General features: G+C 41.0%; 1 protein-coding gene across 1 annotated transcript; it reads left to right on the top strand.

Annotated features, from left to right (window-relative positions):
- The first annotated feature begins 14,168 nt into the window (after positions 1–14,168).
- LOC138877186 (uncharacterized) lies at positions 14,169–15,459 on the top strand. The gene is made up of 4 exons (XM_070156777.1): positions 14,169–14,300; positions 14,363–14,784; positions 14,835–15,202; positions 15,368–15,459. The coding sequence occupies exons 1-4, from the start codon at positions 14,169–14,171 to the stop codon at positions 15,457–15,459; spliced, it is 1,014 nt and encodes a 337-aa protein (XP_070012878.1).
- The last annotated feature ends 5,436 nt before the right edge of the window (positions 15,460–20,895 follow it).

Here is a 20,895-nt window from a genome sequence, read left to right as displayed (position 1 = left end):
TCCTTCACGACATCTTGTGTCAAGTAGACATTCCCACCAAGAGAATGTTACACCCTTTATTCTGTAGGCTACTAGTTTGACACTATGCTCCTTAGGAATCTCTTTATAGTTAAAGAATTTATCCACTTCTGCAATCCAATCCATGAACCCCTCAATATTCAGATTGCCATCAAAAGTAGGAAGATCTATCTTTAGGTGAAACTCCTCATCCCGAGGAAATCATTGTTCAGTTGATGTTGTTGATATCATTTACCCCTATTGAACAACTCAAGATCTTCTTCTTCATCCTCGGTGTGTTCGAAAATGGCTTGTCAGTGACGTGGACGAACATTGTCACGTCCTTCAGCATGTGATGCTTGGGAAAAATCCCCAACTTCAGCCCTTGGCCTCCTGCTTGTATTAAGAAAATCTATACGTAGATTCATTTCTTCTAATCTACGATCAATATATTCTCGCAGCACGCGAAACTCCTCTTGGAAGGTCAAGGAAGTCGCAGTAATGGTAGTTACTTGATTTCCTTGATCATATCCTCCTATCTAGTTTTAAATGGATCTTCCAATTGCTCCGTCAGCCATAGAAAAAGTGAAGGCGATAAGGGTTGAAGACAAGCATAATACATAATCATGAGCCAAAAAATAATTTGCATAACTCTTCTAAACCCTTTTAGCCAACTACCCTTCCATAATTCACCTTTTCCCTAAAACTAAAAATTTGCACAAGTGTCTTAAACCATTTTCGCCTCTTAAGTACCTATTTAAAAAAATAAAAGTATACACGCCTTCTTTTCCCTTTTTACCACTCTACCCCCACAAGAACTTACCATGTAAAAGCAAAAAAATCTCATAAGTCTTTCACCTTTTAGTCACTTTAACCCACCAAAAGTTACCATAAAAATAAAAAAAAATGTATCAATAAAGTTGTCTATCCATGTCTTGCCATAAAGTTCCCAAAGTTCTATGTCATGCAAGTACTATTCAAGGGTCCCTCATGTCATCAAAGAAAAGTTATTCATGTAAAGCCATAAAAGTCTCCAAGTTCTATTCCATGCAAATACTATTCAAGGGTCCCTCATGTCATCAAATAAAAGTCATCCATGTCAAGCCATAAATTTACCCAACCCAATGCCATGCAAATACTATTCACAGGCCCCTTTTGTCATCAATGAAAAGTCGTGTCCAAACCAAAAACAAAAACCCAAGGCCATGAAATTTGATTTTTAGTTCATGATCATGCTTTTATGCTTTATCTATTAGCCAAATAAGTGTCTTACATTGTAAGACTTTTTATGTTTGTCGTATATGCTTTATGCCACTTTTATTATGTAAATAAATAAAGGTAGTACATGTATTAAATTTCCATATACTATAAATAGGAGTCTTTGCAGTAGCTGGAGATCATCTTATGTCCAACCTAGTTCTCTTGTAAAAACTCTTCAACAACAACAACAACAACATACTCAGTAGTTTCCCACAAGTGAGGTCTTGTAAAAACTCTTATGTAATAAAATGTCTTCTTCTAGCTAAGTCTCTTATACTTTATTCCTCTAAAACATGGGGATATAGGGGGTCTATATTTGAGTGTAGAGTCCCAAAATACTTTAGTAGTTGAAGAAGATTGATCTAGTAGTTGAGGAAGATTACTCTAGTAGTTGAATAAGATTGTTTTAGTAGTTGAGAAAGATTATTTTAGTAGTTGTTGCATTAGGAGTGAAAGGGTTTTCCGGTTTCGCTGTTAACGGCCTAGTTGTGGTGAGGGACGCCTTTTGTGAGCCTTCAACACCCCCCTTGTAGGAAGACTTTTGTGCGAATAATTCAACTGTTGCTAAGGTGATCCAATCTCTACTTAGGTAATCCAATCCCAACGAAGGTAATCCAATCTCTATTCTAGTAATTTAATCTATACTATAGTATTTTATCGATCCCTACAAATCCCGGTAGAGATTGAATCACCTTAGCAGTGGTTGAATTATTTGTACAATATTTTCCCCACTAGGGGGGATGTTGGAGACTCACAAAAGGCGTCATTCGCCACAACTAGGCCGTCATTAGCGAACTCGAAAAAGTCTTTCCCTCCTAATGCAACAACTACTAAAGCAATCTTTTTCAACTACTAAAGCAATCTTCCTCAACTACTAGAGCAATCTTCCTCAAATTCTAAAGCAATCTTACTCAACTTTTAAAGTAATTCGAGATTGTACATTCAAATATAAACCAGCCATATCCCCATATTTTGGGGAAGAAACTATAAGAGACTTAGCAAGAAGAAGACATTTTATTATACGAGAGTTTTTACAAGAGGACTAGGTTAGATATAAGATAGGTTGTACATACGATGATCTCCAACTTCTACAAAGGGTCCTATTTTTAGGAGATGGACAGCTAGTACATGTTAGTCCCTTATTTAATTACATAGTACAAGTTACATAAAAAAAGTACGACAAACATAAAAAATCTTACAATGTAAGACTCTTATTTATCTAATGGACAAAGCATAAAATCATGATCATGAACTAAAAAACAAATTGTATAGCCTTGGATTTTGATTTTTGGTTTGGACAAGACAGGGATGATGGCAAAAGGACCCATAAATAGTATTTGTATGTCATTGGGTTTGGGTAAATACATGGCTTGACATGAATGAATTTTCTTTGATGACATAAGGGACTTTTGAATAGTACTTGCATGGCCTAGAACCTGGGAAAATTTATGGCTTGATATGAATGACTTATCTTTGGTGAAATGAGGGGCCTTTGAATAGTACTTGCATGGCATAGAATTTTGGGAACTTTATAGCAAGACATGGGCAGGTAACTTTATTGATATATTTTTGAATATTTATGGAAACGTTTAGAGGGTTAATGTGACTAAAAGGTGAAAGACTTGTGCGGACTGTTTTGCTTTTCCATGGAAATTTCTTGTGGGGCAGAGTGGTGAAAAGGGAAAAGAAGGTGTCCATACTTTTATTGTAACAATTCGACCAGTTATTTCGAGAGTAATAGCCCTGATCCCCTATTTATTACTTTTCCCGTGTCTTTTTCTGCTTATGTGCCTTGTCAGGAGGTTCCGTTTGTGGTTTTAGAGTGATTTGGGATACTTAGTCCCTAAAACGAAAGCTTAAGTTCTAAGATTTTTCATTGCAGTTGGAACTGTGTGAAGATGACTCTGGAATGAAGTTTCGTTGGTTCTGTTAGCTTCGTTGAGTGATTTTGAACTTAGCAACATGTCCATATTGTGTTTTGGGGGTCTGTAGCTAAATTAGGCTTGAAATGGCGAAAGTTGAATTTTTGGGAAGTTTGACCAGAAGTGAACTTCTTGATATCGAGGTCAAATTCCAATTACGGAAGATGGAGTAGTTATGTAATGTCAATTATGACTTGACAAAGGGACCGCAGAAGCGAAGCCACTTTTGCGGAGAGGTGATCGCAGAAGCGAAGGTCGAGCTGGGGGAGGTTTTTGCAGAAGCTGACAATTGTCCGCAGGTGCGCACATGTAGGTGTGGACGCATGATTAAAAAAGCAAACTCGAGTATCTTAAGTCAATTCTGCACCAGTGATGGAATTTCCACAAGTACGGCGTAGCAGGTGCAACTGGAAGCTTGTAGAAGCAAAATCGCTGGGCAGAAAAGGCTAAGTTCGAGGGTTTTATCCCATTTTCAATTTTGGCACTTTGAGAGCTCGTATGGAGGCAATAATTCAAGGGTTTTTCAAAGAGAACCTATGGGTAACAATTCTTAACTCGTTTATGGTTATATTCCACTAATCTATAGTTGATTTCATCATTTAATTAAGGATTTTGGTTGAGAAATTCGGGGGGAAAGGTTGGAAGTTCTTTAATTAAGTTTTTGAGTTTTGATTCGGATTTTGATATTGGATTTGGATAATTTTGGTACGAGTGAACTCGTGAGTGAATAGGTGCTCATATTTTGTAACTTTTACCCGATTCTGAGACGTGGGCCCAGGGAGGCCTTTTAGAATATTTTTAAAATTCTTGTTAAAGTCTTGATTTCATTAATTAGATTAGTCTATTATAGTTGTATTTATGATATGTAATTGTGTTTGTCTAGATCTAGGCTATTTGGAGTCGGATAATCGAGGAAATGGCATTCTTACTGATTAATTACGCTTGGTTCGAGGTAAGTGGCTTACCAAACCTAGTGTGGGGAAATCCCCTTAGGATTTGGTACTGTTGTAATACTTTTGTGATATGTGAGTACCGTGTATGCGAGGTGACGAGTGCGTACATGGGCTAATTATTGTAAAACCCAATTTTTCACTAAGTAATAACCTGTTATACCTTTATTGAGTTATACTAGCATGTGTAGTTACCCCGTTTAGCCTAGTTTTGCATGTCTACATGTCTTAAATACTTATTTGAATTCTGTGCTGCATGGTTAGTTGAATTCCTGCCTTTACTTGAATTATATCAACCTTAGCTGTAAAATTCTTCTTGTTAACTGCTTTCTTCACAGATTTGGGTTGTGTGTTTACTTTTGGGACTACGAGGCAGAGTCTCGAGAGGTCCCCCTGCATATTTACTTTTGGGACTACGAGGCGGTACCTTGGGAGATCCCCCTACACATTTACTTTTGAGACTACAAAGCGGTACCTCAGGAGATCTTCTCGCATATTTACTTTTGAGACTACGAGGCGGTACCTCTGAAGATCTCCTCGCATATTTACTTTTGGAACTACGAGACGGTATCTCGGGATATCCCCTATTGAGTATTTACTTTTTGGACTATGAGACAGTATCTCGGGAGCGCCCCTGTTGTTATCTCATTGTGTTGTGTTGTTATTTCTCTGTGAATTATTTCTGTTAAATTCTCTATTTTACTTCATTTTATTATATCATTTATCTTATTATTATATCCTAGTAGGGTCGGACCTGACCTCGTCACTACTCTATCGAGGTTAGGCTTGGCACTTACTGGGTACCATTGTGGTGTACTTATACTACTCTTCTGCACATGTTTTGTGTGCAGATCCATGTGTTTCTTATCAGCCCCACTATTAGCTGAGAGAGCTTATTGCTGGACGGAGACTTCAAGGTACATCTGTCGCGTCTACAGACCTCGGAGTCCCCTTCTATTCCCTTCTTTCTATATTTTACTTTGATTCTAGTGTATAAAGACATTAGTACATTTCTATAGCTTGTGACTTATGACTACCAGATTTTGGGAGACATACTGTGTATACTCAAGTGTTGGGTTTTGCACATGTCGAGCAGCATCTTATCATCTATTTTACTATATTGTTGCAGTTTATTGTTAATTTTACTTTTATTTCTGTTTTTCTGCAATTTGTTAGGCTTACCTAGTCGTAAAGACTAGGTGTTGTCACGTTATATTACGGAGGGAGAATTGGGTCGTGACAAGTTGGTATTAGAGCTCAAGGTTTATAGGTGTCCTGAGTCACAAGCCGGTTTATTAGAGTCTCGTGGATCGGTACGGAGATGTTTGTACTTATCTTCGAGAGATTATGAAACTGTTAGGAAAAAATTACACTTCTTTGATTCCTTGCCGTGAAAAAATTATTCAATTCAAAATTCTAAACTTTTATATTTTATTCTCTCACAGATGGTGAGGAAACATACAGACAGGTTTGATGACCAGGCACCCATGCCCCCTGCTAGAGCCGCGAGAGGCTGGGGCCGGGGTAGAGGTTGAGGACGGTCATGTAGTGCAGCCAGAGCACCCACACAAGCTACTACAGAGGAGCCCCTAATAGCTCCAACTAGAGGGTAGGCACTTGAGGTACCCGTTGTTTCACCAACCCTCCATGAGACTATGTCCCAGTTTCTAAGCATGTTCACCACCTTAGCTCAGGCTGGATTGATTCCACTTGCTCCTACCACATCTCAGGCTGGGGGAGGAGCACAGACTTTGCCGCCCGTACCCCAGAGCAGCGGGTTCAGTTCAACCGGGTTCTAGAGATTATACCGATACAGTTGGTAGCTCCAGCTTAGCCAGAGGCTAGTGCAACAGTTTCTGAGGTGGTGCAGCTCAGACTTGAGAGGTATAAGAATTTCCACCCTCCTACATTCAGTAGATTGGCAGTAGATGATGTCCAATGCTTTCTGAAGGAGTGTCACCGTATTCTCCGTACTATGGGTGTAGCAGAGTCGTGTGGGGTTTCTTTTACTATATTCCAGCTTTGAGGAGAACCTTATCAATGGTGGCATGCCTATGAGTTGGGTAGTCCAGCTGAGGAAGCTTCACTTACATGGACTCAGTTCTCGGATATATTCTTGAGGAAGCATGTTCCTCAGAGTCTCAGAGGTCACATGGCGCGTGGAGTTTGAGTAGTTGTGCTAGGGTGCTATGACTGTGTCAGAGTATGCAGTTGCCTTTAGTGATTTGGCCCGGCATGCACCAGCCTTGGTTTCCACATTTCGAGATTGGGTTTGTTGGTTTATTGAGGGACTTCACCCCAGTATCAGGCTTAGCATGGCCCGGGAGTTGGAGATGGATATTTCTTACCAACAGGTTATGAGTATTGCTAGGAGGTTGGAGGGTAAGCTTGCTTAGAAGAGAGAGAGAGAGAGAGAGAGGGGGAGGGAGAAAGAGGGAGACGGAGGCTAAGAGGTCTCGAGAGTTTGCCACTTATAGTGGTACTCGTGCCCCAGCTGTAGTTCGTCATGGTAGGGGCTATGTGAGTCGCCCTATTCATTTAGTTCTTCCAGCCGCATGTTGTATTCTGGCCCCTTCTAGGCCTCAGGAGCCTTATTATGCACCGCTAGTATCTAGTGCACCTTCTGCACTCGGTGTTTTTAGCGCTCAGTCTAGCAGACCTGGTTTGAGCCAGTCACATCATCCACGCCCTCTGAGAGCTTGTTTTGAGTATGGAAACACTCACCATATGGTGAGGGAATTACCCCATACTTAGGAAGGGTGCACCTCCACAGACTTCTCAGGCACCGTGTGCTCCACCGGGTCCTCAAGCTATGATTACAGCACCAATTACCACCCCACATGCTCATCCATCTCGAGGTGGAGGGTCGGGGAGGTCGAGGTCACCCTAGAGGGGGAGGCCAGGCCAGATATTATGCTCTTCCTACTCGTATACAGGTAGTTGCCTCCGATTATGTTATTACAGTATTGTTCCGGTCTGTCATAGAGATTTGTCTGTTTTATTCGATCCAGGCTCCACTTATTCCAATGTGTCCTCTTATTTTATTTCATATTTGTGTGTAGCCCGTGATTCTTTGAGTTCTTCTATTTATGTGTCTACATCTGTGGGAGATTCTATGTTGTAGACCGTGTGTATCGGTCGTGTTTGGTGGTTCTTAGTGGTTTTGAGACCAGAACCGATTTATTATTGCTCAGTATGGTATATTTTGATATTATTTTGGGCATGGATTGGTTATCGTCCCATTATGCTATTATTGATTGTCATGTCAAGACCATGACACTGGTAATGCCAGGATTACCGCGATTAGAGTGGAGAGTTACCTTAGAGTATACTCTCAGCAGAGTTATTTCATTTCTTAAAGCTCAACTAGTGGTTGAGAAGGGGTGTGACACGTATCTAGCTTATGTGAGAGATGTCAGTATTGATACCCCTACAGTTGAGTCAGTCCTAGTAGTGAGGAAATTTCCAGATATATTTCTAACTAATCTTCCGAGCATGTTGTCCGATAGAGATATTGATTTTGGCATTGATTTGTTGCCGGGAACTCAGCCCATCTCTATTCCTCCATTTCGTATGGCTCCTTCTGAGTTGAAGGAATTGAAGGAGCAGTTACAAGAATTGCTTGATAATGGCTTCATTAGGCCCATTGTGTCACCTTGGGGTGCTCCAGTCTTTGTGAAGAAAAATGATGGTTATATACGTATATGCATTGATTATCTCCAATTGAACAAAGTTACAGTGAAGAACAGGTATCCATTGCCTCGTATCGATGACCTATTTGATCAGTTACAGGGTACCAAGGTGTTTTCCAAGTTTGACTTACGTTCAGTCTATCATCAGTTGAAGATTCGGGAGCCAGAAATCCCGAAGACTATTTTCGGGACTTGGTATGGTCACTACGAGTTCCTTGTGATGTCATTTAGGCTGACCAATACCCTAGCAGCATTTATGCACAATGCGTTCCAACCCTATCTTGACTCATTCGTCATTGTGTTTATTGACGACATTCTGGTGTATTCCCGGACTTAAGAGGATCATGAGCAGCACTTGAGTACCGTGCTTCAAACCTTGAGAGAAAAGAAGTTATATGCAAAATTTTCCAAGTGTGAGTTTTGGCTAGACTCGGTGGCATTCTTGGGTCATATATTATCGGGTGATGGGATCAAGGTGGATCTAAAGAAGGTTGAAGAAGTGCAGAGTTGGCCCAGAGCGTCCTTAGCTATGGAGATCCGGAGTTTTCTTGGTTTGGCGAGGTATTACCGTCGATTTGTAGAGGGTTTCTCATTTATTGCAGCACCTATAACCAGGTTGGCCCAGAAGGGTGCTCGGTTCATGTGGACAGAGGAGTGTGAGGAGAGGTTTCAGAAGCTCAAGATAGCTTTGACTACAGCCCTAGTATTGGTATTTCCTATAGGTTCTAGGTCTTATACAGTATATTGTGATGCGTCACATAACTGTCTCGGCGCGGTGTTGATGCAGGACGGTAGGGTGATTGCCTACGCATCCAAACGGCTGAAGGTGCATGAGAAGAACTATCATATCCACGACCTTGAGTTAGTAGCTATTGTTCATGCCTTGAAGATTTTGTGGCACTATTTGTATGATGTCCCTTATGAGATCTACACCAATCACCGGAGTTTGCAGCATCTGTTCAAATAGAATGATCTTAACTTGTTCCAGCGGAGGTGGTTGGAGCTGCTTAAGGATTATGATATCACCATTTTGTACAAAGGCCAATGTGGTGGTCGATGCTTTAAGTCGTCGGGCGGAGAGTTTAGGGAGCTTAGCATATCTACCAGCAGCAGAGAGGCCATTGGCATTGGATGTTCAGGCCTTAGCCAGCCACTATGTTAGATTGGATATTTTTTAGCCGAGTCAAGTGTTGGCTTGTGTGGTCTCTCGATTTTCTCTTTATGATCGTATCAGGGAGCGTCAGTATGATGACCCCATCTACTTGTCCGTAAGGACACGGTTCAGCACGGTGATGCTAAGGAGATCACTATTGGAGATGATGGCGCACTGAGGATGTAGGGAAGGCTATGTGTGCCCAATGTGGATGGTTTGCGTGAGATGATTCTCCATGAGGCTTACAGTTCGTGGTACTCCATTCATCTGGGTGCTGTGAAGATGTATTGGGACTTGAGGAAGCATTACTGGTGTAGGATAATGAAGAAGGACATAGTGGAATATGTAGCTTGGTGTCTAAATTACCAGCAGGTAATGTATGAGCATCAGCGACCATGTGGATTGCTTCAGAAGTTGGAGATTCTGAAGTGGAAATGGGAGTGAATCACTATGGATTTCGTTGTTGGGCTTCCACAGACTTAGCGGAAGTTTGATGCAGTTTGGGTGATTGTGGATAGGCTCATTTCATTCCGGTGATGACTACCTATTCTTTCCAGCAGCTGGCTTGAGATTATATTCACGAGAATGTCAGGATTTATGGCATACCGGTATCCATCATGTCTTACTGAGGTATGCAATTGACAATACGATTCTAGAGGGCCGTACAGCATAGGTTAGGTACTTAAGTGGAGTTGAGCACAGGATTTACCCTTTGAAAAACGGATAGTCCGAGTGTACTATTCAGATATTTGCGGGCGAGGATAGTAGCTCACAGCCCTAGATCCAGTATTGGGCCAGCCAGAGATCCCTCCTCCATCAGTGGAGGTCCCTCCTCAGGCCGAGATCTCATCGGTCCCAGCTTCAGCATCAGAAGGCAACCCCACCATCACTCAGCCGGCTGACGACTCCCATAGCGCTTAGTGCACCTCAGGGAGCCCCTTTAACTCTATTCTATGTTCTTATGCATTGGGGACAATGCATGCCTTTTAGTTGGGGGTGGTAGCCTTGTATATACTTTTGTGACATTAGCAACTGTTGTACATGTTTATGATTTTGTATGTACTCATGTGTATTCTGTGATTCTGTATATATTAGTATTTTGTGATTTTCGCACATAAGTTATGTTGTGTAATTCATGAGTTTGTATATATTGCTTTCAGTACATGAGTTATGTTATCCTTGTGTATAATAAAAAAACAACAAAATCAAGTAGATACTTGTCCATCTTTAGTACTTAGCAATGAATTCCCCTTGGTTTTTCTTCGCTGTTCTTTTCCAAGGGTGTAAAAGTAGAACCGGGACAGTAGAATGAAACATGTTGACCGGTTTGGTGTAAGTGTCTAGTCTCAAGCATGTGTGTTTGTATATAGTCTATACCCTTCCATTCATAAAAAAAAAGATATATCAACTATGTGAACTTGAGGCTCGCTCTGTGACTCTGTGTCTACCTAGAGTTATACATGTATATATAATGAAAGCTTTAAGTTGCCAAGTGTTGACTTGAGGGCTTCAAACTATGCAAGCCAAACAGTTCGTGTGCCATGTGTGTGAGTTCTTTGTGTAAATAATTCTTGTGTTTGCTTCTACCATCTAGAACTTACCTGGTTGGTTTTTCGATGCTTATAATAATTATATTTGGTTGGAGAAATGACCTTAGGCGGTCTTTGTGATTTTTGGAAAACCAGTTAGCCTTTCAAGCCACCAATTGTACAGATAGTATCACTAGTCACCCCATTTGAGCCTTTAACCTTTTCTTTGACTACCTCATTACAAACCTTTCCTTTTTTGTGAAATAATTCCCTCTTTTGAACCCGTCCCTCCTTGAGCATTAAGAATGAAGCTAAAACCCTAAGTTGGGAATGTGGTGTCAAGCCGGAAATGGGCTAGGTTGTACAGTGAATGTAGAAAAGTATACATCAAAGTGTGAAACTACTCAAGCTCCAAAGGCATAGAAAAAAATATTTATATAAAATTGGCAAGAGAAAAAAAAAGAAGTTGTTGTCTATATATATATATATATATATATATATATATATATATATATATATATATATATATATGGAGTCGTGAAAAGAATTGAAGGGGTATTTAAGGTGGCTAAATGGTGAAAAAGTTGATGCTGATAAAGGTTAGGTGGTTTGAAAAGAAGCAAATAGCAACAAGAAAGAAAAAGGTGATGAGTGTTCAAGGAGGGTGCAGTCACTTGAACCTAAATGCTTATCCGACCCTTCCCTAAACTTACATTCGAGCTTAAAAAGTCCTTATGGGATCTCCAACCGAGTGTGTTTAGAATTAAGCGACGAATTAAAATAAGGGCAAGCCTATGGTATGGTATGGTATGGTATGGTATGGTATGGTATGGTATGTCGTAACACTTGAAACTCTTTTTGAGAGTGAGTGTATTTGTGAATTCGTCCCTTTTTGTTGTCATTATAGATATTGTGATTTTGGGACTTTCTTTCTAGTGAGGGCACATAAACTGTGAGGTTGGACAGAAGTTGAGCTTTTGGAATCAAATACAAGTGCACTCAGCTGAGGGTAACATTTTGTCAAATTGGTCGAGGCTCAAAGTTTCACAAGTTGATTAGTTCTTTGTAAATATTGATTATCCAGGAAGGGTAAACAATTGAGAACTGCATGCTTGCAGTACTGACAACAGATACCGTCCCCAGTCACTATTATTTCATATCTGTTAGATGGAGTCAAGAATAGGATAGTGTCGCTTTAGTTGCTTGAGGACAAGCAAGAGTCTAAGTTGGGGGTGTTGATGTGCCTGAGAATTTTGGCACATTTCAATGTGAATTGCTTAGATATTAGCTTGTTTTGAATACAATTATCTCATATACTTATGTAATTTTAGTGTTTTTGCAGTACATGAGGTTTAAGGACCTAAGAGCATGGAATGAAAGCAAAAAGCTATAAAAAGACAAGAAAAGAGCAAAATGCAGCATAAATGTAGAAATGCGGTCCAAGATGCGATTGCAAATCCTACATGCAAACCACATAATGTGCAAAGGATCGCAAACCACAATAGAATGTTGGCCAAATTCCAGTACAAGAAATGCGGTCCAGAATTGGATTGCATAATAGGTTTGCGAACCGCATAATGGACCGCAAACTCATGGAGAGAAATGTTGATGGTAGAAAATGCGACGCAAATTGCAATCGCATATCTGGAATGCGGACCGCAAATCAACAATGCGATGACGGCCTGAAAACTAGGGTTCCGAAATGCGATGGGCATGAAGAGAATGCAGACCACATGTCTGTTATGCGACAGATATGTGGTCGCATATTTAACCTGAAAGCGCATTTTTGTCTGTTTTTTGTCCTGAATTTTGGCCCTCTATAAATAGATTTATTGAGGTTTTGTGGGCTCATCTTGTCTGACTTTGAGACTATAATAAAAGGCTTTAATATTCCTCTCTTTTGGAAGCTTTTGGGTCAAGAATCTTTCACTTTGTAAGCTTTATGGCATTTAATATTCTCTTGTTTTTGTATTTTAGTATGAGTAACTAACTTTAAATACTAAGGTTGTGGACCCTAAATGGGTGTTAAGTTAATGGGTGTTTAACATTGAATATATATATAATGGTTGGTTGATATTTATTTACTTCTCATTCTTCATTTATTGTTGGTGGTTGCAAACATCAACAAGTGTCATTAAATTCTTGCTTTGCTTGGAAAGTGGGTTAGAATTTGGTAGAAGTAATATCAAAGACTCAAGGCTTTAAACCTTGTTTAATAGAATCGCTTAGGAATAAGTGGGTTTTATTTTGCATATATTGATTGTTCTTAATTGCAACTCTTTTATATTTGGAAAAATCATAAAGAGGAAATACTATCCAACTATTGGAAAATATTGAGTAGTCATTTAGACATCATTTGCATATCAAAAATAGACCTTTCATTAGAAATATATCATATTAACACTGATAGCATTACACTTCATTAAAGGGGACACAACTTTGGTTTTTCTAATCAAATTATTTACATTCTCAACATTACAATTAGTCATTACTTCAAACCAAAATCATTTCATACTGTTGTTACCATTAACAGAATAGAACTACGACTTGAGTGAAGTAACACACTATTTGAGTAACCTTTTCACACCTATTCCCTGTGGGATTCGACCCCAACCTTATTGGGTTATTATATTTGACATCGACCGCTTTACACTATTTATTAAAGTGTAATTTGAGTGTATCAAATTTTGGCATCGTTGCCGGAGAATACGGTTTTGAAATTACTAATTAGTGTGTGCTTTACTTTACATCTTAGTCTATTCCATCACACTTTGCTTGTTTTGCTTGGTGTTGGCCGAATATGAAGAAGAAATGGAGGCGAAAATGCAAGAAAATCCTTTTGCGGGCATAGAGGAGTATATTGAGGATACAAATACTATTGTACCTCCGGCTGTTGGCGCTGCAACTTTCAAGGTGGAACATGGTCTAATCCTTATGCTCAAAGTGGAGGGGTTTTTCAGGAATTCCACTGATGTTGATCTGGCACAATATCTCAAAACCTTCTTAGGTGTGTGTGCGATGCATAAGAAGAACAATGTCTCGGATGATGCTCTAAGGTTGAGGTGCTTCAAGTACTCACTATATGGGGACGCAAGGAAATGGCTTCAGAAGTTTCCACCAAACTCTATTCATTCTTGGCCCGAACTTGTCCGAGCATTCTTAGCTAAATGGTTCCCGCAAAGTAAGAAATCTGAGCTCCGGGATAAAATCTTCTTTTTCAAGCAAGTACCGGGTGAACATCTACATGAGGCATGGGATCGATTCAAATTATATTTGGTGAGGTCTCCCAATCATGTTTTTTTCGGATTCTATCTTGTTGGAAAAATTCTACATGGGCTTGGATCCGATGAACCAATCTATAGTCAAGAATGCAACTGACGGATCTTTCATGGACAAATCATTCGCAAGGGTGACACAAATACTTGACAAATTGGCAAAGCATAATCAAGCATGGCATTCCGAGGACACCACAGGTGGAATTACATATGGTTCTCCTTCCTTGAGCAACGAGATCAAGGAAAATCAACAGAGAGATCAAGTGATTGCAGGGCTTGCTACAAATGTCAATGTGTTGACAAAGATGTTCACCGAAAGCCAAACGAAGAAGGTAAATGTGGTTGAGGATGTGCAACCTATATCAAATGAGGATTTTGATTAAGCAAACTATGTCAACAACTCTCAAGGTGGATATCAAAGGCCACATTACCAAGGTCAAGGACAACAGAATCAATGGAAGCCTCACCCGCAAGGGCAAGGCAACCAACAGTGGAGAAATGACCAAGGCGGCTCAAATCAAGGTATTTGGAACAACAACAACAACTTCCCAAATCGGAGTTCAAACCCTTATGTTCCCCCAAAGGGTCAATATTCACATCAAGGTTCCTCAAGTGAGTCTAAGTTGGAAAGCATGCTTGAACGGGTGTTGCAAAATCAAGAGAAGTCGGACACTTCTATGAGGAATATGATCGAGCTTGTTGGTTCTCATACCGCATCCATTCAAAAATTGGAGATGCAAATGAGAGACCTTTCTAGGGAGCAAAATCCAAAGCAAAAAGGGACACTTCCAAGTGACACAATTGCGAACCCCAAGGGTAGTGGGAGTGGTCCAACTTCTCATGTCATGGCAATTACTACTCGGAGTGGGAAGGTACTACAAGGAGGGGGTGAACAAGTGGTTGAAGTAGAAGCGTCCGGACAAGGGGTTGAGGTTGAAGAGCCAAGTGTTGTTGAAATTGAGAAGATTCCGGAAGATATGCAAGTGCAAAAAGAGAACCGGGAAGGGTAAAGGAAAAGGTAAAAGAGACACCAAAAACTCTTCCACCTATTCCTAGACCTCCTCCTCCATTTCCTCAAAGACTCGCTAAGAAGGCTGATGATAGCAAACTCGAAAAGTTCTACGACATTCTCAAGCAATTATCGGTGAATATTCCATTTGTGGAAGCATTTCAAGAGATGTCGGGTTTTGCTAAGTATTTGAAAGATTTGATAACCAAGAAGAAAACCACCAAAAATGAAGTGGTGAATGTGACTCACCGAATTAGCTCTATCATTGCAACATCCACCGTTCAAAAGAAAGAAGACCCGGGAGCTTTCACCATTCCTTGTACGATTGGGGCACATGATTTTGTAAGAGCCCTTTGCGATAATGGAGCTAGCATCAACTTGATGCCTCTTGTCATTTACAAGAAAGCAGGATTAGGTATGCCAAGGCCCACAAGTATGAGATTGCAAATGGCTGATCATTCCATCAAATGACCGGTGGGAATTGTTGATGATGTACTTGTGAAGGTGGGAAAATTTCATTTACCCACCGACTTCGTAATCCTTGATTGTGCGGTTGACAAAGAGATCCCTATCATCTTAGGGAGACCATTCCTTGCCACGGGAAGAGCACTAATGGATTTGGAACAGAATGAGATCAAATTCCGTGTGAATGACGAAGAGGTTACATTCTAAGCAAGCAAGGGTATGAAACTACCGCATGAGTATGAAAGCATCTCGGTGATCAATGTTGTTGATGAAGTAGAGGATGCGGTTGTAATGAAAATGGAAGAACAATGCCTCGGCGAGGCATTGGCGGCTATTTTGATGAACTTTGATGGTGAATATATGGAGGGGTATATGGAATCGGTAAATGCATTAGAGGGGCTTGGGCCCTACACGTATGCTCTGGCAAAGCTCTCTCTCGACTTGGAGAATAGAGCCACTCCACCCGCAAAGCCTTCAATTATCAAACCACCGCAACTAGAGCTCAAACCACTTCCACCACACTTGAGGTATAAATTTCTTGGCTCAAATGATACTTTACCGGTAATTGTTTCTTCTTTATTGAATGATATGCAGGTAGAACAATTGTTGGAAGTCTTGAAAGAGCATAGGCAAGCCATTGGATGGACAATTGCAAACATCTGAGGGATTCCCGCGGGAATTTGCGAGCACAAAATCCAATTGGAGAGTGAGACGAAACCAAGTGTGGAACATCAATGACGGTTGAACCCGTCAATGCAAGAGGTGGTAAAGAAAGAAATCATCAAATGGTTGGATGCCAGGGTAAATGGTTGGATGCCAGGGTAGTCTACCCTATTGCTGATAGTTCTTTGGTGAGCCCGTGCAATGTGTGGCGAAAAAAGGAAGCATGACCGTAATTGAAAATGAAAAAAATGAGCTCATCCCAATAAGAACGGTGACCGGTTGGAGGGTTTGTATGGATTATCGGAAGCTCAACAGTGCCACATGCAAAGACCATTTCCCTATGCCTTTTATTGATCAAATGCTTGATCGGCTAGCGGGAAGATCATTCTATTGTTTCCTTGATGGATATTCCGGCTACAACCAAATCAACATAGCCTTGGAGGATCAAGAGAAAACGACATTCACTTGCCCTTATGGAACTTTCGCCTTTAGCCAGATGCTATTTGGTTTGTGCAATGCTCCGGCTACTTTCAAAGATGCATGATGTCCATTTTCTCTGACATGGTGGAGGATTTTCTAGAAGTCTTCATGGATGACTTCTCAGTGGTAGGTGATTCTTTTGAGCATTGTCTTAACAATCTTAGACAAGTACTTAAGAGATATAAAGAAACCAACCTTGTGCTCAATTGGGAGAAATGTCACTTCATGGTGGATGAAGGCATTGTGTTGGGGCATAAAATTTCAAAATGTGGCATAGAGGTTGACCGGAAAAAAATCGAGATTATTTCTAAGCTTCCTCCACCTACTTCCGTTAAAGGTGTTCGAAGTTTCTTGGGACATGCCGGGTTCTATAGGCGCTTCATCAAGGATTTCTCCAAGATTGTGAATCCTATGTGCAAACTCCTTGAGAAGGATGCCAAATTTGTGTTTGATGAGAAATGCCTCAAAGCCTTTGAGGAATTGAAGCAAAGGCTCACCACGGCACCTATTATTGTCACACCCGATTGGTATCTTCCTTTCGAGCTCATGAGTGACGCCAGTGGTGTAGCTATTGGAGCAATTCTTGGACAACATAATAACAAGGTTCTCCACCCGGTCTATTATGCAAGCAAGACACTCAATGGGGAGCAAATGAATTACACGGTAACTGAGCAAGAAATTCTTGCCATTGTCTATGCCTTTGAGAAGTTCCGGCTTATTTGTTGGGATCAAAGGTGATAGTGTACACAGATCATACTGCTCTTCGCTATCTCATGGCAAAGAAGGATGAAAAGCCTCGGTTGATTCGATGGGTCTTGTTGTTGCAAGAATTTGACTTCGAGGTTAAGGATCGCAAGGGAACTCCAAATCAAGTAGCGGATCAATTATCAAGGCTTGAAGAGGCAGGGAGACCAAAGGGAGATCTTGAAATCAATGGTGCATTCCTAGATGAACTCATATTGGCACTATCTAGCACTTTTGCTCCTTGGTATGCCGATATTGCTAACTATTTGGTTAGTGACCTTATTCCGGACGGATTGGAATCCTATCAAAAGAAGAAGTTCTTGAGAGACTGCCGGCAATACTATTAGGAGGAACCATTCTTGTTCCGTGTTTGTTATGACAATATTATCAGAAGGTGCGTTCCAGAAGAAGAGATTATGCCAATTCTAAAGGCATGCCATGATTCATCGGTTGGGGGTCGTCATGGAGGAAATCGAACGGCAGCCAAGGTGCATGAATGTGGTTACTATTGGCGATCAATATATCATGATACCAATCAAATGGTCAAGGCTTGTGACCAATGTCAAAGGCAAGGATCAATCTCCAAGAGGCATAAAATGCCAATGCACTTTGTGATGGAGATAGAAATCTTTGACGTGTGGGGAATTGATTTTATGGGTCCCTTTGTGAGCTCTTGTGGGATGAAATATATCTTGGTAGTTGTGGACTATGTGTCCAGATGGGTTGAAGCAATTGCCTTACCAAACAACGAGGCAAGAAGTGTGACTGCATTCTTGAAGAAAAACATATTCACTCGGTTTGGCACCCCTAGGGCCATTCTGATGGTGGGTCTCATTTCTGTAACAAGGCTTTCACGGGGCTACTAGAGAATTATGGTGTCAAGCACAAGGTGAACACACCTTATCATCCCCAATCTAGTGGTCAAGTTGAGGTTTCCAACTAGGAGATCAAGAGCATTCTAACAAAGACTGTGAATGCAAACAGGACCGACTGGTCAAGGAAGCTAGATGATGCATTGTGGGCGTACCGCACGGCATAAAAACTCCTATTGGTACTTCTCCTTATTGGTTAGTCTTCGGCAAAGCTTGTCATCTACCCGTGGAATTGGAGCACAAAGCCATGAGGGCTCTAAAGAGGTTGAACTTGGACTGGGCTGAAGCTGCAAATTTGAGGTTAACACAACTCAATGAAATGGAGGAATTTTGTTTCCATGATTATGAAAGTGCAGCTGTGTACAAAGAAAGGATGAAGTTCGTCCATGACAAGAAGATCTTGAAAAGAGAGTTCAAGTCGGGTGACTTGGTTTTGCTCTTTAACTCAAGGCTCAAATTGTTTCCGGGCAAGCTCAAATCAAAATGGTCCAGTCCATTCAAAGTGGTCAATGTCTCTCCTTTTGGAGCTGTAGAACTAGCATCGGAAGATGGGATCCGGACATTCAAAGTCAATGGCCACCGAATCAAGCACTACTTGGGCACAAATGGAGAAAAACATTTGGTGGAACAATTGGCTCTCCAAGATGGTCCATGCCCGACAAATGAGTGAAGCAAAAGAAACACCAACTTCGTCGTGTCGCGACGTTAAATCAAGCACTTCATGGGAGGCAACTCATGTGTGATAACACCCGTTTTATTCTTTAACTTTTTAATTTTGTGGTAGATAGATTTAATTGAGCAATTTAAAGGGTGTGTTAGAATGCAGGGGATTCAAAAGATCATAACTCTAGGTAAGATTGCATAAGAAAGGGAAGAAAAATCACTGTGTGAAGTTTGCTACAAAAATACTATCGCATTTTTACTATGCGGGCCGCATTTTGGTCGCAAATCAAAACAGTGAGTTTGGCTAATATTGGTGGTAAGAATGCGACAAGGTTGTGCACTTTGCAGACCACACTTCAACTATGTGATCGCATAGTGCACAGCATTTCTGGACCTTCAGCATCTCACTTGAACCCACTGCATAACACTTATGCAGTCGCATAGTGTGTTATGCAGTGACTTATCTACCGCAAATCGTGCAGGTATCACCCTCGCATCTCTTCATTAAAAGCAAACAAAAAGAAAGTTTTTTTATTTTATCAGAAGCAAAACAAAGAGAAAAAAATGAACGAAGAGAAAAGGAACAAAGAAGGCAAAATCAACTAGTGTGTGATCTAATACCCCAAGTGTGTGCTCATAAACAACGTCACTAGTATGTTTTCCTTTTCCCAATTCCATTATTGCAAGCTTTGGTTGAACATTTATTCCTATTCTTGTTCCCCCTGTTGTTGTTTCATGTTTTCTTTTCTTCTGTGTTTTTCTTTCGTACTTTGTAATTAGATACTTGTTCATAGTTTGCTCTTAGTAAGTAATGTGTTTTGGGGGTGCTGGGTAGTGAAAAATAGGTCCGCCATTACTGAGGGTCAGTTCAAACGTTGGGAACGATGACATTTGCGGCTCACAAAATCAAAATGTCGTCCGCATTTTTGTCGCATAACTGAACCCCAGATTGGCTGAAGAAGATGATGAAATGCGGCGAGTATGCGATCGCATAATTGATATGCGGACCGCAAACTCACCGCATATTGACACAGTACACCAAGTTTCACAACATGATTTTTGCGGCCATTTTGTGATTGCATTTCCTACTTTGCGGTGGAATTTGCGATCGTATTTCATGATTTGGTTTTCTGAGCAATTAGGTTTGTGATGGTTATGCAGTTCGCATAGTGGTTATGTGATTGCATAACCCATCGCATACTTGGATCATTTCAAGAGTTTGCAAGTTTGCGACAAGTTTTCGATCCGCATAGTGGTTATGCGACCGCATACCTGTCTCATTCTGAACTTCTTCTTTGTTTTTCATTGTTGCCTACTCGGTTTCTCACATGGTATTTTTGTGCAGGTATGGCTCCCAAGAAACACGCATCCTCTTCCAAGAAAAGGGCCTCCATCATTCGTCAAGCAACAGCATCAAAATGTCCACGACCGGATCCTACTGCGGCACGTCCCTCTCAGTCTGATGAGGAGGAGACCTTGCCTTCAATAGACCTACAGGAAGAGGCGAGAAGAAAAAGGGGCGATGACTACCAACTCCGGTTTGCAATCGATGGTTCTAGGGAACTCTATAGAGAAGGGCTAACAAAGAGAAAAATCCTTTCCGAGAAACAAGTGAGCATGAACGAACTTAAAGAGCAGCACCCCATATTTGGGAGAACATAAAAGCTAGAAAATGGGAGTGTTTCACTGAGCTACCGGATGACTACAATGAGACCCTTGTCCGTGTGTTTTATGCCTCATACGGAGCTTCCAGGAATTCTCACCACAAGCGCAACAGGGTATTATGTGATACTGTATTAGTTCGGGGGAAAGACGTGAGCTGCAGCGCTAAGACTATTAATAAATTTTATATCCCTGACTGGAGCTCGGGCCAGCTGAGTACCAAGCCAAATGGGTAAACCGGGAGAAAGAGCAGAGTTGGATGGCATCTGTGATAGTAGAGGGGACCCCTGCTTGGATCAATCTTGTGCACAAAATATTCAAGGAGGATCTCACACGAGAGGGTCGATTTTGGCTTAGTTTCGTCACCTCTCGACTCATACCATCCACAAATGAGACTGACATAAGCATTGATAAGGCTCTTCTCATTACATGCATTATGACGGGAATCAAGATCGACGTGGGTGCCCTTATCTTCCAAGAGTTAGGGATCCGAGCAAGGCAGACAGCCACTTCACTGTCATTCCCCTGTTTGATCACAGCCCTTTGCAAGGCTGTGAAC

This window comes from Nicotiana sylvestris, chromosome 9, assembly GCF_000393655.2.
Source record: "Nicotiana sylvestris chromosome 9, ASM39365v2, whole genome shotgun sequence".
Classification (NCBI taxonomy): domain Eukaryota; kingdom Viridiplantae; phylum Streptophyta; class Magnoliopsida; order Solanales; family Solanaceae; genus Nicotiana; species Nicotiana sylvestris.
This window is presented reverse-complemented; position numbering and strand designations above follow the sequence as displayed.